Source organism: Patiria miniata, unplaced genomic scaffold, assembly GCF_015706575.1.
Source record: "Patiria miniata isolate m_02_andy unplaced genomic scaffold, ASM1570657v1 HiC_scaffold_9, whole genome shotgun sequence".
NCBI classification, from domain to species: Eukaryota; Metazoa; Echinodermata; class Asteroidea; order Valvatida; family Asterinidae; genus Patiria; species Patiria miniata.
The window spans coordinates 24,689,368-24,714,746 of NW_024037076.1; the positions used below are offsets into that span (position 1 = coordinate 24,689,368).

The 25,379-nt window shown below is 39.7% G+C and overlaps 2 protein-coding genes across 5 annotated transcripts in view; one reads left to right on the forward strand and one right to left on the reverse strand.

Annotated features, from left to right (window-relative positions):
- LOC119720650 (C-terminal-binding protein 1-like) overlaps window positions 1-12,626 on the reverse strand; it is a 51,989-nt gene extending 39,363 nt beyond the window's left edge. For 3 of the 4 annotated variants that reach the window (XM_038190431.1, XM_038190430.1, XM_038190432.1), the window contains exon 1: window positions 12,071-12,626. The gene's annotated coding sequence lies outside the window, so the exon portion shown is untranslated. The remainder of the gene's footprint in view (window positions 1-12,070) is intronic. The other variant, XM_038190433.1, reaches the window with a different exon arrangement.
- Window positions 12,627-16,712: 4,086 nt separating this feature from the next.
- LOC119720651 (E3 ubiquitin-protein transferase MAEA-like) lies at window positions 16,713-24,756 on the forward strand. The gene is made up of 10 exons (XM_038190436.1): window positions 16,713-16,817; window positions 17,635-17,712; window positions 18,656-18,763; window positions 18,981-19,184; window positions 19,740-19,862; window positions 20,209-20,394; window positions 20,617-20,750; window positions 21,113-21,237; window positions 21,631-21,695; window positions 22,285-24,756. The coding sequence occupies exons 1-10, from the start codon at window positions 16,779-16,781 to the stop codon at window positions 22,384-22,386; spliced, it is 1,164 nt and encodes a 387-aa protein (XP_038046364.1). The 5' UTR covers window positions 16,713-16,778; the 3' UTR covers window positions 22,387-24,756.
- Window positions 24,757-25,379: the final 623 nt, after the last annotated feature.

Consider the following 25,379-nt stretch of genomic DNA (forward strand, 5'->3'; position numbering starts at 1 on the left):
AAAAGTCAATTGGGGTATCAACCAATAAAAAAAATATTATATTTCCCTATAGATGCTGTATTCGTCCTTGTGGTTTCATTTAATTTTGTTCTTTCCTTTATTCGTATTTGTATTTACAAACAAGGGTACCAAGGCTCATGCTGGGCACGGGGCCGAGAGGTCAGTCTTTCCGGTGGGGACTTTTTCTTTGACTCCCCAAGCTTTCCTTCCTGGTAAATCAAGCACTTCCACTGGATAGAACTTTGGGCTGAATAGGGGGATGGGGTCGGGAAACGACTTAGCCATTGAAAGGGATGACTGGTGCGCAAAGTGGGCCTACGCATATGTGTGTAGACAGACGCATTTCATTATCTACATTTTCATGTTTATGTACATTTACTCATACTTCAAATCGATCAACAGGCCTACTAAAGCACCTGCATGCACAAGTTGTCCTTAGCGCTGTGTGGTTCTGGAAAGACGGGAGAATGTTGTAGTCTACTGGAAGACTTGTTGGAAGCAGGAACAGAATTCCTTTCTTTCAATCTTACAAAATCCTCCAGAAGCTGCTGGTGGATTATGAAGGGTCTGTGAGGGTTAATTACAATGTGTATTTAAAGCGCACGTACCGTATCCACCAGTTATGGTGCTCAAGGCACTACATCATTTTTACCCATGTTCACAGGGCCAATGAAACATTAAAAATGCCATATCCCAGCTCCCTGAGGAGTATACAGCCTAGATGCTGACATTTCTGCACAAAGCAGGTAAATCGACTGGTCACAATAACCATCTCTGGCCTCACAGGTAGTGTTGGGCAGTTCCAGAATTTCTGGACCCGGTTCCGTTTCTCTGAAAAGAACCGGTTCCGAGTCGGAACCAGCTCCCGGAAATTCAATGAAAAACATAAGCCCTTGAAATTACATGTAACGTTAATGGTGTCGCCTGTCGGCTCTGGGTTTTGTGCACAAAGAATGAGTAATTTACCTAGGAACCGATTCTTTTGGAACCGGAACCGAGCATAACAGGTAGCCGGTTCTTGAGATGATTGGACTCACGGTTCCAGTTACCTTATTGGAACCGGGTAGAACCAGGGAACCACCGGAACCGCCCAATGCTACTCACAGGTACCCATTTACTACTGGGTGCAAAGTGCCTTGTCCAAGGGCACACTCACTGTCACAACCCCAGGCTGGACTCGAACCCACAACCTGCAAAATTACCCACAGACCACGAATTCAATGTTCAGACCACTCGGCCAAGGCACTCCACCCACAGCCCTCCACCCACAGCCCTTATTTCCAACGTACTATAAATGTATCCAGTAATTATGCATACATGAAAAAGTACATATATTGAGCAAATCTTGCCTTGAATTTCCATGCTATACTCCTTTCAAAGTTGAAGGCATGGAACTAAAATTTTCCCAATGGCCACAACGAAATGCGTGTAACTGTAAACCCTATGGACGGATGAAGCCAAGTTGACCCACATCACACACAGCATACAGTGCTTTGTAGCTCATTTCCCCCTCCCCATTCCCTTTTATCCCTACCTAGCGCACAAGGAATGTACTCTACCAGAACCGCTGTTGCATCTACCAGCTTGAAAAAAAAGTTAATGTTTTATTCGCTCTACTAATCCAAACGAATGGTCACCATCACTCATTCAGCATTAAAACAGCTCGGTGGGCAAAGGACAATATGTGATCTGTCATGTTAGAAGGTAAATTTATCAAATTAAAAAACCAGAAATAACAAGTTTGACATCAGATCAGTGGCTGCGAGTGACATGAAACTAGGTTGAGGAGACGGATCATCATCTGGATTTTTGGGGCATCTGAGAGGCAAAACAATAAATTTGATCTCTGTTGGCAAGAAGAATGGAGCTCATGTTTACATATAAGACAGATACACGTACATGTATGTTTACTGATCATCCATCATGTTGTCGAAGCCATCCCTCCTTCTCCCCCCCCCCCCCACCCCAAGTACAGCTCACCAGTACATCTACAGGTACACACTGACCCAACCAAATCCCAACTTACTGTGCTCTGATTGAAGACTAAGGTCATTCACTAGCAAGGTACTGTGCAACCTTCAAACCTATGCATAAAATATAATGTCACCATGTACAATGTACATGTAAATGAAACATACATAATACATGTACATGTACAGGTACATTTAAAATACACGCGTTCCCATACAATTTAACCATGCACATGTACTAGTGCAAACGTAAATGTACATGTAGCTTGCCATATTGGTAGAGCATACCTTCCCTGATATGCTCTAAAAGAAGGCAAATTTCCTACATGAACACCAAACTAACAATAATCTAGACTTCTGAATTTAATAGGGCATGAAACTAAGATGAATGCACAGTACATTTGCACAAGTACACAATGTAAGGCCAAAACAAAAAAGTCTCCGGTTTCTGGTATGGAGCTTGCCCAAAAAGTGGTGCGGCGACGCGGCTTTTTTTTTTTTTTTCCCGTTTTTTTTTTGCTTCAAATGTCGGCGGATGACTGCAAAATGGTGCCCGACTAAACTTAGTGCAAATATATGGGAGTCCAGAGAGGCCACATGAAATTTATTCTCGATCATAACCCCATCTAAAAATACGTTAAAATTGTGCAGCAGCAGGATTCCAGTCAAACCAGTGAGTTTGGTGGTTTTGAGACATCATCTTTCATTGAAAAAAAACCTTTTTCATTTTGCCGACGCGCATGGCTACAGCGACGCGCGCGCATACCAGAAACCGGAGACTTATTTTTTTTGGCCTAAGTATGTACCGGTACATGTATAAGTTTCCATTTCATACCATACAAATGAATGTCAACAAACAAACCCACATCAGTGCAAAACACAAATTTTGTATACATTCTTCAATAGTTCTTCTACTTCTAATAATAGTAATAAACATGTACATGTATACATGTACACAATGTACATGAACACATGCTTCATGTATCTTAGTAAACAGACAAGATAAACCAACATAACCACCCACAAGCCAAAAGCCACTGATGCATTTCCACCACCTCAATTTATCTCTGTTTAAGCCGGCAAGCATTTTTACGGCAAGACAAGGCCGTCCATTATGATTTGTGTCTTTGATCCGTTGTACTCCATGTAATGGCAGCACAATTGACCGCAAACATTTATATCAGATGATCTTTGCTCAACATATATTTTTTTTTCCTTTGTCAGCTTTCAGGAGCTGACTGTTGACAAACCAAAAACACACTGTACATGTAAATAAACGTCACTCGCCAGGTCTTGTGCATCTGGCACAAGTAATATTGCACGAGACCATTTCAACTCTTCACCATACCAATCCCAGCAAATTGGTGTTGTACATGTACATACCATGTGCACATAAATAACACACAGTGCTACCCCACTCTCAATTCATTCCAATCATCTGCCCACGACAGCTCCGGAACTGAAGGCTGGAAGATGTGAACACACACACACGCACACACAACAGACAGAGACCAAATTGTGCATATTAAATCATGGACCCCCTGCAAACAGGGTGTGGTTGCTCACTGGACTGTGTACAGCGTGGCGTGAACTGTGCCATGGAGCCTAATACTAGTCATGCTACACAAATTCATTGTGGCGTACCTAGTGTTATCTGTAGCCGTGTCTATTACTGCTTGTACTTTGTACGTGTACCGAATCGGCCCATAGAGCCAGATATAAAAACCTCCAATGTACAAAATATAACACAGACCTACGGTACATGTACGTGTGTACCTGTTTCGATAAATATTTCAACAAAGGTAACATTTAGGAGAAAAATATATAATTCATGAAATTATTTGGCAGCGCCCCAGAGAAACACAGGGTCGACATGAACATGTACAGTGTATCCGTGGTAAATTTATATATTTGCCTAAAATGCACTCCTCAATACTGCCAATTGCATCTTTCAGATCAACTTTTGACCCAGGACTTCTCATTTAGTTTTTTTCTCAAATCTATGAATATGGAAAATTTGGGGAAAATCCCACCCTTGCTTAAAAAACATGAAGAGGATATTTTTACCAAGAAGTCTTTTTTGAAGTATGGTTAATGGATGACGCCTCCCTCAAATAAAATGCTTTGAAATTTGCTATAAAATAAACGTGGTTCTAACTTGAACTGTTACATTAAATAGAAGCTTTTCACCCATGAATTGTTTGTATTCCTATCAGGAAACTGTCATGTCCTTTCACATGTATACATACACTCTTTCCTTGTTTACATATGTACATGTACCAGTACATGCACATTTTGCAACAATCTGTAATGTATTGATCAGAAACAAAATCAGGAAACTTAAAAAAAAAATTGATTTTATATTTCACTGGCGACAACTTTACCTTGTTATGTCCACATTTCACCGACAGTGGGGCCTTGGGAACTGATTTGCGTCAGGTGTATTTGTCCTTCACGTAACGTGAATGCCAAATTAACTGATTCAGTGCTCCGCTTGCATGTGGTCTGCGGTGTACAGTGAAACAGATACTCAGTTTGATGTTCTGATGTAATCCGGATTGTGATACTTAAAGGCGAAGTACAACGTTCAAAAGCCGACGACCGATCCCAAAAGAAAAGGCAGATGATGCCTGAAATTCAGTGGATCGTATTTATACCCTAAACATGCTCTTTTAAAGTGAGTCATGATGAATTGACGAAGTGGTAACGCCAGCTGGGCTTAGCAGTTAAAAAGAAAATGCATGATCAGTTGTGGTTTGTTGGAGTCTTCAACAACCACCGACCGAAATTTGTCATCGGGGAAGTCACAAGAAGTCCTAAACAGGAAAAGGCAAGCCCAGTAAAGCTGGTCCAGGAGCGCATAAAATTCTATTCGATCAATTCAGAATTTGCTACTTTCTGGAAGTCTTTTCAATACACTGTATGTACACAATGGGTCAGAGTTAGCCAATTCATTGGTGTAATCCTATACAATAGCACTGCCTAACACACAGGTGACAGTTACCGAGTCAGTCTGTGAGTACATTCACGTAGGTACAAACAGGACACTAGACTAGCCCCTGGGGACCAGCGGAACCACAGTGAACGTATACATGCACATTAAGGACTCGTTGTATTATCAACGGCTTTTACACCTCCCAATTGGGATTGAACAGTGACCCAGATTCCCAAGTGCTCCGACCGCGAACTATCGATAACGATATGAACAACTCAGTCTGCCATAATAAATACAGATTACAGCTCTATAAAAAATTTGTGTGCGCTCACAGCCACTTTAAAGCATGCACACATGTGCTGCACTCCACTCGTGCACGTGCTATATCTGGAAATACATAGCATTTTTACAAGGCGGGAAAAGTGAAACACAACACCACTCGGAGGTCACGGTTTATTCAAGCTGGTCATGAAGCATGACCAACTGAAGAAAAAAAAGGGAAAAGGTTGTGAGTGCTAAGGTTTCATCACTGATCTGATTTGCTATGTGTCCTTATTTCGTACCATCGAAACTGTCTAGTTCAAGCCGAAGTACTGCATGATCAATATATTGAAATATGATGGCAGGTATCTTCTTTTTTTACTTTGTTTTTAAAAGTTTATTGATTTGAGTAGTGAGCAACAGACTTTCAGTTCTTGCTGTTCTAACACTGCACACTGAAAATGTACTAGAAGGGAGCTCCATCATGTACATGTACCCTAAATATTTCTGCTTCATGTACATGTACATTATCAATCATTTCAGACTAGGCCTAAGACTACATATCCCCCAACACAGATCAAAAGCATGCTCAATGTTCTCTAACACTTCAATACTGGTCACACATGTACCTTTTTGTAATGTTGAACGAGGTCAAGATTTGTTACGCCCAGTCCTATTTTTACAAGCATTTACCCCCCCCCCCCCCCCCCCACACACCAAGATCTTGGATAGAAAGAATGAAAGGCCTCTACCGGCACACATACAGTGATTGACCTTAAAAGGTCATGATACAAAAATCAAGTTTATAGGAAATGATTAGTTTTGTTAGTGTACGCCTTTCCTTTGAAATTGTAAAGCCACTACCGGTAGATGTTCAATTGTGTGCGAAGCAAATGTACATGTTTATTGTACATGAACATGTACGGTACATGTACACATACATAATGTACATTTATGTTGTACATGTACATTGTAGTCTACAGTCATATTTTGGCAATTAATATCCTCTGTAGGTGCCCAAGGAAAAACACAAGTAAATACAGTCTCTTTTATGAATGTGTACAGAATTTACTTTTATTATCACACAATGTACCGGTATGTATGTTAAGAAAATGTGACCCAAAGTTCATGCAAGCATTCAGCTTTGTGCTTTGACTATATTTTGTTATCATCAACTTCTGCAAAATGGCTAACTTTTAGGCAAAGTTTGTGGAGTCTCCAAACGTCGCTCTACGCCCATCAGACTTGCATTGGGAGCAATCCCCCACAGTGCCAAGTGTACACAGGTTTGACTACGCAACCCCCCAAAAATAGTTGACATTTGAACGAATCAAAGTCACTTTTCTGTTTTAATTCATCTCGTCAAGCTGGGTGTATTCTTAGGCCGAGTTCCTGTGTGAAAATTGGTTTGTTTTTGCGGTCTGGGTAATTTGCGATTTCCTATTTTCCCTATTCTTCTGAGCACACCATCAGACAACATCCGGTATATCCACAAGGGCAAAACGTTGGGGTTAATTAAGAGCGGCATTGAGTTCAAAGGACATGGCCAATTGGCCATAAAAACTTTCTTGAGAAATGAGAGACCTCCCACCCCCCCCCCCCCCAAGATAAAATTAACGAATTGACACAAGATGTGCACGCATGCTGCATAGATATGCTCACATTCCACTTCCACCTGTGCATGTCAAGCAGGTGCTTGGTAAACAAAGGGGTAACTGTTCAGTGCACTTTCATTTTGGTAATACCACCAGGTCCATTTAAGGTCATATTCATACTCCATGCCCTTTTGAAATGAAGGTCATGTTTATGAGTTCTGTTTATGGTTTACCGTATGCATGGTTGACAACCAGTCCACACAATTTTAGTTTTGAAAGCTCATATCAATACTGTGCATGTTGGCTCACTTAAAATCATACATTGTTGATTTACAGCAATGAAGAGTCTTTTTCCAAAATATCTTTTTCCAAAATATCGTTTCAACACAATTTCGAAAGACAATAAAGTGAAAAAATTAAATTTAGAAACAGTTGTTATATTGTTTTTATTCTTTAAACTGTGATAAACGTGGTTTTTTTCCCCCTCTTTTTTCAAATGGATACATCGCGTTTGGAAATAAAATCTTCAAATGTTTAGATACCGGTACCTTTGAACCAGCAGTTCATAAAGTGTCAAATCATATGAATCCTTATGGGTGGTAAATATAAGTCCAAGTCACTCAGCAATGACTGTTTGGATAGATCTTCCATCCTCAAAATCTTCCATCCTTTATATTTTATATAAGCACACTGCACGCTCAAAGCTAGTTTTTGATATCAGAAAAGGGAAGGGAACACCAAACCGCCCTGATACAATGACAGTGGTAATTGTCTCCAGACTGTATCAAATGAGACTCATCATGCAGAAGATGAACTGGCACCAAGAGTGCCGTTACCAACCACCAACCACTGCATCAGTGCACCATCTTGTACTGAGAAGACTCCAAGACTGTCTTGTCTCATCCCCATCTTGAATCACTAATAGATGTGTACCCACATGTACTGCAGGTGGGTGCTGCCAACAACGCTTTATGCACGATACGTCCTTGGCTATTTCTTTCAGGCATATCATTGGGTGATGCGCTCTGTGCAGTCGAGCACGCAGTGCACTGTCTTGCCTGGGCGCATCTCTGGAGGGCACCAAGGGAAAAGCTGCTTAGTGACTGACAGCAAACGAAGGCCTCAACTTAAACATTTGCATGGATGTAGATATTCAAATGGGATGTCAATAGGTGTATCATGTTTACATTATGCCTTACAGCTCCACTTTTTATTAGTTCAGTCCAAAAGGTAAAGGTTTTAGACACTCCGTATACATTATCAAGGTAGACAGCTCAAGCACGGTCCAGATTCAATTGCATCAAAAACATTAGAGTTGGCCCCTCACTCTTCTAAAACAATTTCCTGGATCCATCCCTGTTGTGATAAAACACAGTGTAAGTTTAGCAGTGAATAATCCCAAACTGGCCAACGAATTGAGGGTTTTACACTATTGGGGGTCCACATCGATACTGTACAAGCACTGCCATGGCATTTACAATTGTTATTATTGCACCAACCACACAGCCAATCTTCCGATGGCAGAATCTCTTGAACGCCCGTGCAAACAATACAACCAAGGATTTCAGGCATTTTGTACGACGTGCAGAAAAACTAATCACTTTTCCCTGTCCCGCCATACATGTACAGTATATGAAATTTTTATGTGCATCGTGTACAATGTATTACCCATAATCAACATGATAAAAAGCAAAATTATGCCTGCTGGACCGTTTGTATCGGTAGTCCAAATGCTCTTTGACGACAAAATTGCCCGTCAGATGATCATAAAGATCCCATTTCCATTTGTGATGTACAATTACGATGTCTTATCCCTCCTTGGAAGAACATCTGATTTGGATATTGTGCAGATCATTCATTCAATATGCCTTTTATATACATGGCAATAGTCACTGCATACATCCCCCCCCCCCCCCCCCACAGAACATGTCACAGTTGAATAACTACAATGTGGTAGGTAAGTGTACAAAAAAACTTGCTCATCAACTGGAGTCATAACAAACATTAAATGGTTTTGCTGGAGCCACATTCTAATTCATGGTTGTTTTCATGTGCATTGGACAGAGTAGAAAAATCAATCCTTCCTTTCCAATCCTTTCTTCAAGCAATTCAATTTGTTACCAATTATCAACGTGTAGCTGATGAACTATTGTTATGAAGCTACGCAATATACATACACCTGAGACTCAACGTATTCAATCCCAACAAATGAGCAGTCAAAATCCACTGCCATAATTTTAAAGGTAATACAATATTTGCTTTGCTGTAATTTTCACAAATGGATGGATTTGGGGGTTAGTATTTTAAATCACATATTTGTTACACTGACCTGTTAAAAGTTTTGTGATCATAGATGCTGGAAAAATAACAAGAAAAAAATGCTGTTCTTGTAGTCTGGTTCCCTGACCCTAATTCTGACAAAACAGAGCAATTAAAAATTATGTAGATTTTTTTTATTTTGGTGTAACTTTGGAGATGTTTGAGGATCTAGCATGTGCAGTGAATATCTCTAAAAATTACTACCACGTAACAACATATGTACATGTTCTCTCAAATGAAAGTAGTTGGCCAAACCATTTCAAAATGAAACATTTGTGCTTATAAGCCTCTATTTCTTCTTTTAAAAAAAGTGTGTCATTAATATCTGAAGATGAGTGATACGATCACTTACTTTTCAAATGGATAGATCTTATGAAATCACATACTCGATTGAATAGAAAATCTTAGACTCATTAGCCAAAAAAGTCAGGAGGAATTTTCACCACATTTCATTACAGCAAACACAGTTTTCCAAGAGTTTGGCCACCCAGGCCTCTGATAAGATTCTAGAGTCTTGTGTTCAGTGTGGTCCCAGTATACATGTATGTCCATGTACAGCTTCTCGGCGCTCCAATCTCCAATGTCACTCATTAACATCGCCACCAGTTACAGGGGGGGGGGGGGGGGGGGGAGGAGAGGGACGTATTAAAATCCTGTAATAAGCCAATTATTTCCTGCAGGGTCGGCCTCTTGTTTTCCCCATGAATGCAACTCCGATGAACCGGTGGTGTGTACGGTTGCCTTTGATTCGATCCTCGTACAATTCGCCTGTATTCAAATATACTGGTGTCTGGAGTACATGTGTACATACATACTGTACAGTCCTTGCATACGTGTGTAGAAAGAATGCAATTCAATGCATGATGCAGAGGGATTAGAAGGAACTGAATAATGCTACCTGTAGTCTGGGTTTGAGGTGGTTTGGTGCTTCACACATGTACATGTACAAATGTACATGTATTTGGTTGCATAATCTCAGTTGTGGTGTACATGAATGGCTGCAGATTATTTTTAATAAGTACTACAAGGAAGCAACACAAAGCCAGCCCTACTTGCAACCTTTTACTTCACCTAAAATACTGAGTCAATTAAAACTGGCCAAGAAAATGAATTTAACTCCAAGTTGAGCCCTCATTCCATGAAAAAAAAAATTTGTACTGTGTCTTTAACTTTAATTTGTAGGTCCGATGCTTTGAGAAGTGTATCATCATATGCAAATCAGGTACATGCACATGTAGGTTTGTTGTGCACATGTACTGTGACTGCATGCATTGTTAATGGCCCAACATGTACATGTAGTACTGAGGTATAATGTATTGTACATGTACTGTACCAATGAACATAAAATTCACTTTCCCCATATTTAATTTTTTCATATAATTTCTGTATGTTATTGTTAAACCAGGATGCGATACGGAAAAGGTACATGTATTATGTGGGTTACATGCATTCATTTCTGTGTATTACTGGCATAAAGAAATCTAGCTCCGGACATCCTTATTCAAAATCCAAAGTTGTAAGCAAAACTGGGAAGTCAAAACCAGTGTACAAAAGATAATGTCATACAATACTCATGTATTTTGTAGCATCCTGACACCCCAATATAATTCAATTTTACTCTTGCATACCGGTGTATGTACATATTAATACATTACATTTCATTTTGTAGGCCTGTTTCTTCTCTTTTTTTTAACACATTACAACTGTCAGCTGAACCATCCAGTAAAGTTTTGAAACATTGCTAGGCTATTTGTGCTTTGCTCATGTTGCTTTTGGGGGAGAGGGCTACGTTTGTGATCAGCTGCAAAGATTCAGCTCAACAATATATAATTAGTCAGGAAGCCTTGAAACAAGTCTAACCTGCTTCCTTCTGTTGTGTTGTTTCAAGTATTCATAACATACGCGGTAACTCGAGGCCACAACCAGTCTTAATTGGTAACGTTGTTTTGTAAAGAATAACATCTTGTTTGAGCAAGAGAAGACAATCAAAGCTGGTGATTAAGCAGGGTATGGGTGCCCTTACTAAACGACATGCTTTGTGTGTAAAGAGCCAGCCATCAGTCTCATTTAGATATCCAAAGAAAAATAATAAAGATGGCGAAATTGGCGATTTTTTACTCCATACAAAACTGTGTATCATTTATTTTTGGTACCAGTATATTATACATGGTGTAATTTGTAAACTTGTATAGGCCTACACTACCCTCAAGATGGTGACGCGCTTTTTTTCATTCAAGTATAAAGGCCTCTTTTCTCCTTCGTTTATTTTATTCAAATTCTCTTATTTTATTAAAATAAAATCTCCAGATAGTCCACTCTCATGCAATGTTTATTTTATGCAAAGTGCACACACGCATGATGTGTGCACTGACCCTTTTCAACGGTACATGTACATATACCACAAAACAAACTCCGTTTGAACTTTTTTTAAACATAAAAATCACGATAAAAACAGGCAATGTCAGTAATCAATAAAAATTATATTTATAACCACAATTTAAATGACGAATTATGTACATGTTGTAGTTTTATCAAATGGCTGACTGGACAAATCCTAGGATCACTACTGTATGTTGCAACCTAGGCTCCAGAATTGGGAGAAATATCAAAGCTGGCGCTGGCATGACTGGTCACTATTTGGAAATTAAAAACAATGCCAAAGCAGCCAATGCCCTCCACCGTAAATTGAAAAAAAATAACTCAGCCGCCATCACAACTTTCCCGCTGTGCGAACACACGCAAAAAAAATCATATCTGACCATATAGAGGCAGCGGCAACGTACCAGAGCAAAAATTTGATTAACTTTTGCTGGGAGTGGGACCGATCATCATTAACACAACGCCATTTACGCAGAGTGCATGCACCGAATTAATTTCACTCCACCAACAAAACGGGCGGCAATTTTTCAGGCCCAGACAACGACATTGGAAGACGGCGAACAAAACCAAAAACGTAACGGGAACCACAGAGAAAATACCAGAGAACTCACCTTTTTATCAATGTAGTCGAACAAAGACACCGTCGACTAAACGCCAACGGCCACACGGTGTGGTGGTGTGTGGGTTATTTTGTTGTGTTTTTTTAGGACACACAAGCCACGCTTGATGTTTTTGCTTTCTTTTTTTACCGTGCGTGGAAAGGGTTCAGGTCGAGCGCACACACGTATACACCACACACAACGGTACCACAACTATCTCCTATCGCGATCTCACAACTGGTCCCAACTCCCAACACTTCTTCGGCCGTCGAGCCTTGGTTTTCTTCTCTGCCTCACTGGTGACGGAGGCGTTGGCGAACTGGCTCTCTCTCCTTCTTCCACAGGGGCACGGTCATGAATATTCCTCCACGGTCCCACGCATACAAGTGGGTCAAAGCCACGATGGTGGCGAAGAAAAAAGCAAGAAAACCGCTGGCCGGTGGAATGGAATTATTGCCCTCACGTAGTGCAGATACGATGGCGCTGGTACTAGTGCTTTCTCATTTTGTATTCCAATGTGCACAAACTGCTCGTTGAGTCTTTTTGGTACCCAATGCGTGTATTATGCATGCACTTTGCTAAGCCCATGCGTGCACGTTGGGGTTAGAATTGAATACGGTGTTCTCGATGAGCCATGATGGGTTGTTGCGATTTATATCGACCAGATTCAATTTTTAAAAGTTCAGTATTATTATTTTTTAGTAAATAATTGTTTATCGATTGTTTATTGAGTACAGTTAATTTAGTTGACGTCAGAGGATCGTTTCATATGATTTGAGCATTTGGTAGGGATGGAGACGAAAATAGCAGCCGTTCTCAAAAACTTTGAAGAGAAAAACAAATAGTTTAGGCCTTAAAAAATGGTATCATGTACTCAACTTCTACGGTACCTCGAAATTATAATTGCCTCATTTGGCCAAAAATTTCAAATGAAGTAAATTTTAAAAATAAAAATGCCTTCCACCTATGTGACTTATTTTTGGTCAAAGTGCAGACCACACATTTTTTTTATTTCCATATTTGGCCAAAAATTTAAAATGAAGTATATTTTGAAAAAAAGTCTTCCTTTTGTGACTTTTGTATCTGTTTTGGTTAATTAGACAGAATAATGTTACAATAAACAAAGTGAGTAGAAAGGACCGACAGACAAAATATAAAAAAGTTTTAAAACAGAATAAATTTCCTACCTACCTGGATAATTTTTAGGGCGGGTGACCATAAACACACTATTTTCTCTCAGCATTATTAATAACTGCTCGCTTCTAATATTTGCTGCTTGGAATTCTTTTCATCTCAAGAGTAGGCCCCTACTTGTTCTTGAGAATTAATTGGGAATTATTATTATTTCAATTAAAAACAGGGTTTCTTTCGACACAAAGTTGACTAACCGGCACCTCCTGTTACAGTTTAGTTTCAAAGAAAAAATAAATAAGCATAGTAATGATTTTTCAATTTTTTGTTGTTGTATAGTCCGCACAATTTACAGTTTAAAAAAAACCTTTGTTTCCAACTACGAACGATGTGTACCGTTCTGCGTTCGTCCAAACCACGTCTTTCACACAAAGACCTTTATAGGACACCGTGGGACACGGATGGATTAGCGCGTATGATCAACGGATGGTTGGTACCAGAATTAGCTCCTCCCGCGAACACAGCGTCGGGTGACAAAATTAGCCTGGCCATATTAAAAACATCCGGTGAACTTTCGACCGTTATAATTTTCAAATCACATCAAATGGTTGCCTATTTTTGTGGTGGAGGTTTATTGAAGGATGAGATGCGACGAAAAAAAATAATAATGTCAATTTTGTTTGATAATACATACATTTTTTTCGTTCTTATTCATCCATGATTTTACCCCGGCCCCCAAAGTAATTGTGATGAAACTTTGAAAGTGACATTTCGGCAGCGGCATGTCATCATGGTTGAATGGGTTTGAAAAAGCAAGCATCTGACAACTTGTGAAAGAAAATTGAACCAATTTTATGGATTGGATGAATCACGTTCGGACCATATACAAAATTAACTGAAATAAGCGCATTTTTAGGGATCCGGATATTGGTGGGCGAACAGGTCGCGTCGAGACTATTAGGATTTTCATTATTTACCAAGTCCGGTTGGGGTTTCGGATTGGGGGGGGGGGGGCTAAGAAATTGCAGTGACAGATGTCTAAATTGGGAGTACATAAAATAACCTTGTTATTTTTATCAATAAAAACAAAGTTCCCATTGAGGTGTTCCTGCCCTTTTTATTTTTAAGTGGATATCAATCACGTCAACATTTACCTTACATTTTTACACGAGCGTGTGGCGTGTTAAAAGTAATCTAAATATTTTTCCTTGTTTCCTGCCAGCATGTAGCAAGTATATTTTCCATTTGAGGGCCGCCGCCACAGGCTCATCCACAGAGCTGCGAGGGGGCCATCATGGAGGCCGAGGGCTAGGGGGCCGGGGTGCTACTTCAGTGCGCCTGATGATTTCGTGTGAGATTTCACAGGGTACACAAGCTAGGGCGATATGGATTCGAATCCACGACTTTCAGCTTGGAAATGAAGTGGATATTCCCTTTTTAGGTCTTTCAAATGCCGTGACCCTGCTGCGCCTGACGAATACCATAATTAAAGGGAATATGCAACATTTGCAAACATCGAGAAAAAAAAACTACCAAGTATTTACGAAATACCTTACTAGGATGTTGGTAAATGACAGTCTCAAGCATCTTGTAAAATTATGGCACCTGGTGTGAAGACATTTTCAAGAAAATGGTATTTTGGTAAACATTTCCAACGGTGGTCGGCCGACCAGCGTTGGAAAAACCAAACTATTTTTCAACTACTGCTCCAAATTTACCTTTTTTTCAGTCCAAATTTGGTTTGCTATTGGTTACATGTTCATGAACGGGTGCAGGCCAGCTAGACTGGTTCCCTTGCCTTACAATTTTCTATCATCTATAAATTGATCCATTTTATCTTTTGTGGAGTCAGGGAACCAGACTACTTGAACATTTTTGTTTTCTTGGTTTTTCCAACCTTTTCGAACACCAAACTTCAAAAATGTCAGTGTAATAATATTTGATCTATTATACTAACCTCTCAAATAGTTCATTTCTGAAAATTACAGCAAAAGCCAATGATGTACATTCCCTTTAAACGAACACTTCTTCCTTCAAAATAAAGGTCTGTACCATAGGGTCTTGGGGTTATGGTAATATCGAAGGAAGTGACGAATTTGGCCGGGGTAATTTTAATCAGGTTTTTAGTTCTCTTCTTTGCTATTTGTTTTATACGTTTTAAGGCCAATTACGATTTTTTACGATTTACGAAAACAAACCGAGAAGATTATTAACAAGGGTCTGTAATTCTGAAGAAACAAACTTGATCCCTTTTGCGTATGTGTTCAAAGAGGCGCCCTCGCAAGTCATTACGGGGAAGTTCAGAAATTTCCGATTTTTCTAGTGATTTAAGCACACCTCTATTAAAAGACTACAGTGTCGGATCTAAGGGGCGGGGTAGGGGCTTTAAACCCTCTTTGGGTGTCAGAAATGGCAAATAATGCAGAAAAACGCAGCCTGTTAACCCCCCGTCTCGGCAGCTATACAGCTCCTCTCAACTTGATCTTGGGCCAAACCTGGATCCGCGCTACAATCTCAGTGAACCCTGGCCTGCCTTGTAAAAATAGGCCAAGATGTGATGATAAGAAAAGTTCCTTTAGTATTGTTTGATTTTTTTTCTGACATTTGGTTCACAGTTTTCCGAAACGTTTTTAAAAACAATGCTACAAATTCACACCGTTGAACACAGCCTCGGTACTAACCCGGGTCAGAAATTGACCCAGAATCTGAGAGATATCTGCACGGCCTTTTCCGGGTCAAAATAATACTTTTCTGGTCAAAATGACACTTTTCCAGGTCAAAATTTGCATTTTTGTATATCATTTTGATCCAGAAAAGTGTCATTTTTGACCCGGAAAAGGACTGTGCAGATATAGACCAAGATCGGGTCAATCTGACCATGGAGCTATAAGAATGGCAAATTTAAACAGCGCCACCTGACGGTAGCAATCGCGAAAAAAAGGAACTTGAGTGAGCCCGATCGTTTACTGAAAACTTTTCCGGCACCAGAAAAAAACCATTATAATCCACGCATACGCATTTTACTTGATGCTTAAGTAGAACATTAATTAGTGAAAACATATCCCAAGACAACGCTGTGCTACCTTTTGTTTCTTTTACTTTTTAAAGTTTTTTTTTTTAGTTTTAATTTTCCTTTAAAGTTAGCACCCCCCCCCCGAATTCCCATTCAATTCAGTTTGTCAGTTTGTTTCATTACTTGTGCGGATACGGCTTTTGTGCATTTAATTTATAATCTTTGTTCAAGTTTCTGGCCATCTGTCTATCTTTTCCCCATCATTTTATAAATTCTTAGCCTGCTACATGTTTTAGGTTTGTCGGTAATTTCTTAATCTTAATGAGTGGTACTGAGTTTGTGTATCATCCCACTCAATTAACTGTTGGTTTGTCATTTGTTGTCGTTTTGTGTTTATTTGTTTTTGTCGTTTGTTTCTTTAAATGCCAAGAGAATGTAATGTATTGCTATGCACTGTTTGTTTGTTCAGATCTGTTTGTGTGTCTGGTTTGATTTAGTCGGTGTCTAGTGCGTCTGGTGCCTGGACTCATCCGAAGGTACAGTGAGCAATGCCGTGTATATAATTCATTATCAAAAATGGCTGACTTGAAGGCGCTGGAACACGCAACATTGAAGGTATTTTAGAGCTTTTTCCATATAAAGAGGGCATTAGAAGCAATACTGAGTCACTGATCGTTCGTCTAGTAACTGAGGAATGCAGATGACTCTTTTAAAAACCATAATGCTTGGCCAGTATCGCCAAAAACAGTGGTGGAGCTGGTGGGTCAAGTCGCAAAACAATCTCGAAATTCAAGTGCTGTGTCATTTCAATGTGGCGCTGTCACAGCCAGCAGCAGTGAAAGTGACGATTGTTACTGCAGTGTTACTTTATGTTAGCAGTATTTTAGCCCGTGAATTGGGGTCATACCATGTACATTAGCGTGGTTGGGTTTGTCAGGAAAATGTGTCAATCTGTGTCAAATTTATCACACCTAGTTCTGGGTACTCCTAGAACTATGAGGCTCCGCGTGAGCTCCGCTCACGCGGAGCCTCATAGTTCTAGGAGTAAGTTCTGGGGTCATCAATCTTACGGAATTTTATATTTGCTAACAAAAAAGTAACAAGTAACATGGCTATGCCAGTTTGGTCATATCACATATCATGAAACTGTATGTTTTGGGTAGTGCTGTGTGATGTTGAACAGGTCATTAAAATTTGGTTTTAATTTTGGTTTTGATTTGGTTATGATTTTGTGATTTTTATTTTGGTAGGCCTAGGTCTGTTTCTCTGGCTAGGAATGTCAGACAAAGTCAAAGATGACTTTTATCTTGAACTAAAACGCTTTAAATAAAATGTAAAATTTTGTAAAAATAACACTGAGATAACACTAATAATAATGAAAAATAACACTGATCATGCTGATGTAAATTTTTAAATAATATTTATAATACAGGTACCATATGAAACACTGAACAAGAAGTTTCGCAACTGCCAGAAGACAATTGACAGAGAAGTCTCACATGTGATGCAGGTATGTAGCATGTTGGGCACGATCAGTCGATCTGCGCAATTGGTTGGTCGTGCTGCGCCATCGGTCGATCATAACAGATATCTCAGACTTTGCTTACCTATAAAAAAAATCCTACAGGGCCGTAAATTGGAAAAAAAAAGGTTTTCGAGTGGTTGCAGCGCGATCGACTGATAGCGTCATGATCGACCAAAAGCGCAATGCGATTGACTGATTGCACACATTGACCGATCGCGCCCAACACATACAATAGTCAAACAAAATATGGTACGCTTGATTTACTATCCACAGATTTTGCTACCTGGATGAGTCAGTGTTGTATTCGAGACCATCACAAGACCAGACACAAGACCAATTGTAGAGCAAGCACAAGACCATTCACAAGACCAGTCACAAGTAACAGGGCACAAACAATGACAAAGGAATGCCTTTGTTGCAGTTCATTTGAATAGCTTGTGACTTGAATTAAGACTGGAGGTCTTGTGATGGTCTTGTGTTGGTCTTGTGGGGGTCTTGTGAGGGTCTTGTGATGGTCTTCTGGTGGTCTTGTGTTGGTCTTGTGCTGGTCTTGTGATGGTCTTGTGATGGTCTTGTGCTGGTCTTATGCTGGTCTTGTGATGGTCTTGTGTTGGTCTTGTGATGGTCTTGTGACGGTCTTGTGTTGGTCATGTGTTGGTCTTGTGATGGTCTTGTGATGGTCTTGTGATGGTCTTGTGTTGGTCTTGTGATGGTCTTGTGATGGTCTGGTGATAGTCTTGTGTTGGTCATGTGATGATCTTGTGATGGTCTTGTGTTGGTCATGTGTTGGTCTTGTGATGGTCTTGTGATGGTCTTGTGATGGTCTTGTGATGGTCTTGTGTAAAAGTTTTTCCAACTTGTGAATTGAACCCAAAACTCTATGAAAGTAAAAACATCCAAACATTTTTGTTTACTGTATTATATTAAGGTTCACAACGAATTGGAGAAATGCTTGGAGAATACGTCGACTACCGTCGGAACAGTGGTTAACATTCTAGACTCTATGGTGGACAAGCTAAGTGCTCTCAAAAGAAAGGTAGGCTCTATAATCAAGCATTGATTTTAAAGAAACTGATACAAATCCAGTTTGCTTGAAATCTGTGGAAGATCTGAGTAATGCCCTACCTGAAGTCCATTAGGTGGTCAACATGAACTTCAGAAATGAATCATGTGAACTTTTCTCCACCAATTTCATGATCTAAACACCATCTATAAAACCACTTTGGATGGACTCCCCCCCCCCCCCCCCACAGGCTAACGAGTCTATCACCCAAGAGGAGGACAGTGCCCGAGTGGTCAAGCGCCGTCTCGAGCATCTCAAGGAGTATGAGGGATCTACAGGTGCAGCCCTGGCCTACTGGAAGAAGAAGCGAGTGGATCGTATGCTGGTGGAGTACTTCCTGAGAGCTGGCTACTACGACACAGCCGTCAAGTGTGCTAGGCATTCTAATATAGAGGTAGTCTGGGTCCCAGACTGGAATTTGAATTTTATGGATACAGATGCCGAAGTTCCTAATACTAGATCTGATTCACCTTATTTTCATGGTCATTGTTCGACTGGTCATTGTTCAACTAGTCTGCCCAACCTGTTTCCTCCAATCAGAGTGTTTGAGAGAGAAACCCGGCTGTTCGCCTGTTCTCATCATATACTGTTGCAGTGCCCAAATGTAGAACAAAAAGGGATATTCTAATAGCTTTTTCCCAACGTGCTGCATCTCTTTAGAATTCCTTGCGTGGTGCTTGTTCCCCTTCAACCTATGATCTGTCCTGTTTCAAGAGGAATGTTTTCCTGAGTACCTACTCTTTTTATTTCTCTTGTAGCCCTGTACCTGGAGTGGCTTTTAGCCTTGTTCATGGCGAATATGCATACAAGAAAAAAATATCACCTCGATTTCCGCACATGTGCAGAGATTGGGACCTCCACTAGGTTTTTTGCACAGTTTTCATATCACCAAGAGATTGTGCCAATTTCAAATTTAAAGTCTGCGTTTTGTCTTTTTTTCATGGTTCAGGAACTAACAAATATAGAGCTATTCCTAGTAGCCAAGGAAGTGGAGGAGTCGCTACTAAGACGAGAAACATCATCCTGCCTAAACTGGTGCCACGACAACAAATCCAAACTTAGAAAAATAAAGGTGAGACTCCCAAGAGGGAGAAATAAGACGCAAAATCTGCCAAGACAGAAATAATTAGTTGTATTTAAGCTTAAGCTGTCATGTGCCGACTGTCAATTTTATTGTTGACTTAGAATACAATTTCAGTGCAAAATTTAAATAACCACATCTGTTTTCGTTCAAAACAAATATTGTAAGCTGTTGAAAAATTAATATCCGATATCCGACTGTAATTTCACCAGATTCATCGAATGTAGAGTCGCTGTTTTACGGTTCTGTCCTAAGTTTTCAACTTTGTATAAAATGGGAAAAACAAAACTTGTTCTTTTGAGGACTGACACCTGTCCTTAATCCTTGTCTTCTGCAGAGCACACTTGAATTCAACCTACGAACCCAGGAGTTCATTGAACTCATCTTGCTCAACAAGCGCGTGGAGGCGGTACGCCACGCTCGCAAGTTCTTCGGCTCCTTGGAGGGGGAGCAGCTAGCCGAAGTCCAGAGGGTCATGGGTCTTCTGGCGTTCCCAGCAGACACGGACGTCTCGCATTATAAGGTAAGGCTCAGCAGCCAGTGGGCAACATTTTACCGCCTCAAACCATCCCAGTTTTGTCGGTTTTGAATTCATACAGTGTAATACAATGTAATACAAGCACAAATGGGTAAATGAATAGAGGAAAACTATCCAAACCAAACAATTGTTTTTTCATTTTTTTGCCTTAATCCTTCCATTTGATCCTTCCGTTTGATCCTTCCTTTTGATCTTTTGATCTTGAAGGAGCTACTAGACGGTCATCGCTGGCAGCAGATTGTGGACCAATTCAGGGAGGAGAACTACAAGTTGTATCAACTGAACATTACCCCTGTCTTAACGGTCTCGCTAGAGGCGGGATTGGCTGCAATGAAAACACCGTATCCTTGTTCCGACATCCTCAAAACAACTTCTGATTTTTGAATTTGTGTATTGGTTTCATGTCATCCCAACTCAGATATAGAGTCAGAGAACGGTCATTGCATCATTGTCTTTATGACCTATCGCATGGGGTCAAATAATTTAAATATTCACATGTGCACAGATATACTACAGAGAAGGCATGTCCTCGTGCATAATTAATGATGTTATGTCAAATTTTAGGTGTTTATTACATTTCCACAAAAAGCTGCATTTGAAAATATTGTGGATTATTTTTCCATTGCAAGTTGTCAATACGTAAACTTAAAACTGCCATTATCATTTTGTAAAATTTTTCCTTGACTATAACGCATCTTTCTAGGCACTGTTATAGTGACAGCAACAAGAATGCAGATTGCCCAGTATGCAGTAAGAACCTGAACGAGTTGGCCAGGAACCTTCCCTACGCACACTGTGCCCAGTCCAGGCTAGTCTGCACAATTTCAGGTCAGAGTTCATGAGTTCGGGTCAGAGTTCACGAGTGTCTTTGTTTCCCCAGTCATCCAGGGGCCAACTTTCAAATTTGCTGCTAAGCAGAAAGTGCTGCTTAGCAAATTTATGTTTTTAAGCAGAAATCAGCAGAGAACCAGTCACGACCAGTATACATTGTAATATATTTTGGCTGGTGACCTGTTTCTGCAAAGCAAATATTGTCTATGCTTAAGCAAGTATTGTCCATGGTTAAATGTAGTGATCATGTGCTCAGATGCGTCTATACCTTATACATGGGCTCGTCACCAACTAATAAAACAAGTGATCGACTTTGAAATATAAGATTTAAACTTTAAAGGTTTAAGATAATGATGTTTGGAAATGTTTCTCTTTCCCTGTGATCTGCAGGCAATATAATGAATGAACACAATCCACCTATGATGCTTCCAAATGGATACGTATACGGAGAATTAGTAAGTTAAATAGCAGCACAATTTTAAAAAGTGTGGATATTTTGTTGATTTTAGCTCAGTGCACACATTTCATTAAAAAAACATAATCTGCCGATGACTTACAATTGACCTATCGCGGTAGAATCGCATTAGAATCGTGTCAACGCAGCTTGTGAAATATGGTCCAATAACATGATAATCAAATAGACGCGGAATGCGCAAAATCTTAGACAAACAAAACTTAGTGCACAACAATTCCATAAGGTTGTCTAAGGGGCGTGGCTAACTCGCAAACGGCGATAGGTCAATTGAATAATTGTGTTTCTGCTGTGGGATGTAAATTTTGATGTTGAGTTTTCCTTGAACTTGCGTAATGTAGCTCAGTTTCAGAGCTTTCAGTTTGAGAGATTGTGAATTTCTTTTGCAAACTTGAAACAGCATGAGTCTAGAATTAGTATAAAATTATATTTTCTTTATTTGTCTTGTTAAAATATCACTTTTTTATCATCTGTCAATAATGTTAAACCAGTGCAACATTAATATCCATTTTCTTTTCAGTTTTATATCTGTTTCACACTAGGTGTTTACTTTTTTTTCCTTTTCTTCACAGTCCCTCAAAAATATGGCTGCAGAAAATAACGGGGTGGTAATCTGCCCCAAGACGAAAGAGAAATTCACCATAGACCAAGTTGAGAAGGTCTTCATCATGTGAGGTGGCTGGGGCCAACCGTGTGCGGCAGCAGAAACAGCAGCTTCTAACGATCAACCTCAGCATGGACTGTTTTGGATCACAGAGAAATTCCTGGAATAAACCTGTGTATCTTCTTACAGGTGATTATTGGCCTGAAAATTCACGAATGATAAAACTCTCAAAATCGGCAAAACAAAACCCCACCGTCCTATAGTGAGTAACTGCTTGTTAGGCGTTTTGGCAAAATGAGACAGAACTGGGCAGAGGGAAAAATGAGGGTTTGCAGGTTTTAAGAAAGAGAATACAATTATCCTTACAATACTGTTTGTTGCACTTTAATCAGGCATTCCATTGACAAGTTATGGCTGTTTGAAGTTTGCATTTATTGACAGAAAAGTAAAAACCTGAGAAAAAGGTTTTCAAAGTTTCAAGCTTAGTAGTTGTGGAACTGAAAGATGCAAGTTGTTTTTCCTTAAAAACACTTTCATTCCACATTTTTTTAAGACTTTTTTTTCTATCTTGAAACGTGTGGTAGACATATCAAAGATAACAAATATCAATAAATCTGAAAATCGAAGAAAAAAAAAACCCTCATTTGGTTTTTCCTTTTTGCCCAGTAAGGCCTGTTCCCAATTTCGTCTCATTTTGCGAGAAGGCCTCACATATTTGATGTGCATGGTGGACACAATATGAGGGCGCTATTTAGAGTTTGTAAACTACTCTCGTATTTATCCAATTTACCTACTTTAAATAGTGCCCTGGTATCGTGTCTATCGTATCTCAAAAAGGCTATAAATTCCCATGGCTTTTCAGCGCCCAAAATTAGTCGTTACAAGTACGGTGAAAGCGAAAATTATTCAAAGTAATCGTTTTATTCGCTGAAAATATGTACTGCTCTGCATATGCTGTGCATCGATATCAACCCTTTAGTTATAGCAGAAAGTCCATATTATAAAATTCAGGGAACTGCCAAAAAGGTGTTGAGTGTAGCGATCTACAGCATGAATATACACGGTGAATCTGCAGCCAGGCACAGTGATCATTGTAAGCGAAATACTCCCGAGAGCCAATGAAGGGTACATGGTATGCTCATTAGTTTGGAGGGAAAATATTGCAGTAAAATGTCCTGCTCAAGAACAATATTGTGCAAATACGGGATATTGAGTAAACAAAAATATAACATTGAAGAAAAAAAGATATTGCAAGCACTGGACATCAGTGTTGCTTTCTTCATGTGAAGCCAACAGAACGGAACTGAAGATGTTTTGCAGGATTTTTCAGAATTCAGGAAAGTGGAGGTGGAGCCTAGCCACTTTTTTTGGGGGGGGAGTGGGTAGCCTTGAACATATTAATATAAAGATTATGCCATTGGTTTTCTGCACAGTGGTGATTTTAGGGGATTAAGACGAGAAAATTCAAAGGGAATTTGGGTTAATAAGTCCTTTTTTTTTTAATCAGTACAAATTCATGGTTTAAGATGTAAGAGGTGAGTGAAGAATAACAGGCCAGTGTTTTGGAGGAAATCATTAATATGCACATAATTATTATTAACGCACATATTTATCACTCTTATTGACTCCGTGTGCGAACAGGAGATGGCGCCCCAGTGGGGGGGACGCAACGCATGCGCGTACCGGTTGCGCGTGTATCGCACAAAGTGCGCACAACTATGCACTACACAATCTTGTATGTAGTGCCTTCGCATAGGCGACGTGCGTCGTCAGCAATGTGTTCAAATGTCCTTCCCAGTGGTCTCCCCCAACTCTCCCTTCCTAACTATTGAGGGAGTACTTGTGCACAGAGGCAATTACCATAACCAAGCCACCTAGGTATTTGGATTAAAAAATTACTGATGGCCAATATTGCATATTAAGTTGCAGTCTTCTTATTAACAAAGTCATTCTGAAGTTGCAAAACTTCTGGGTTTTTTTAATTGTTTGAATTTTATACTTGTGATTATTTCCATAATTTTGGCAATATTTCCCTGTTGGACCACTTTGCGTTGTTAACTTGTTGTGACATTTTTTATTGTATCATTTTGGAGTTTGTTATAGATAATTCATTGATAATCTAAGAGTTTTGTTCAAAGTGTCGTTTACTGAAATATTAAAATGAAGCTCACCAAAAGAGATCCGGATAAACTCGATATTGTGCTAAGGTATAGACCGATCCGAGAACACCACCACTTCTATCACGGAGGCCCCCTTTCATGGCGAAAGCATTGTGCTAGCTTTTGTTCAGATAATCAGTCATGGAGACATTGCTTTTTATAACATGCACGATGGTTTCTCCATTGAAGGGGGCCTTGTTAGTGTAAAGTGGTCACGTGCCCAGATTGATTCATATGAAAGGTACTATTTTGTTGAACCTAAAATAAACACCGCAAAAAAAGAAAGTCCACATTTTGGAGGGAGGGGTCATCATTTTGAATCTGATTGTCTTACGATAACGTCATTATAGGCCTTTGGGGAATGTTGTTAGCTACATTTTGATACCCCGTTTGCTACCAAAGACTGTAAAATCGTCCAAGATTGACAACGGTTTATGAAAAATGATGCAGTTTGAAAAGTTGCAAATTTAAAGAGTACGCGAGTGGAAATTGCTGTGTGACAATGAACGGCAGGGAATGTCGATCGCACATTGCTTGCATGCATGGGAGAGCGCGAATCAAATTAACTGCGCTTTGTTCGGGCACTGTGCATGTGTGTTTGCGCTTAGCAGTTTCTCCTCGCGTAATCTTTAAACTTGCAACTTTTCAAACTGCATCATTTTTCATAAACTGTTGTCAATAGCAAATGGGGTATCAAAATGTAGCTAACAAAATTCCCAAAATGTCTACATGTATATAAATGACTTCATCATAAGACGATCAGATTCAAAATGATGACCCCTCCAAAGAGTGTGGACTTTATTTTTTTGCGATGTTTATGTTATTAGTTTGTCTTTAATCCCCCGTGCAGTTATCCTGCAGAACTTTCACTCCGTCTTCAGACTTGAGGCTGGTTCTCAACTTA

Coding starts and splice junctions, on each gene's coding strand:
- LOC119720651 (XM_038190436.1), top strand. CDS start 16,779: ATGGCTGACTTGAAGGCGCTGGAACACGCAACATTGAAG. Junction 19,185..19,739: donor CTAGGCATTCTAATATAGAG/GTAGTCTGGGTC, acceptor TTCATGGTTCAG/GAACTAACAAATATAGAGCT. Junction 21,238..21,630: donor GCTAGTCTGCACAATTTCAG/GTCAGAGTTCAT, acceptor TGTGATCTGCAG/GCAATATAATGAATGAACAC.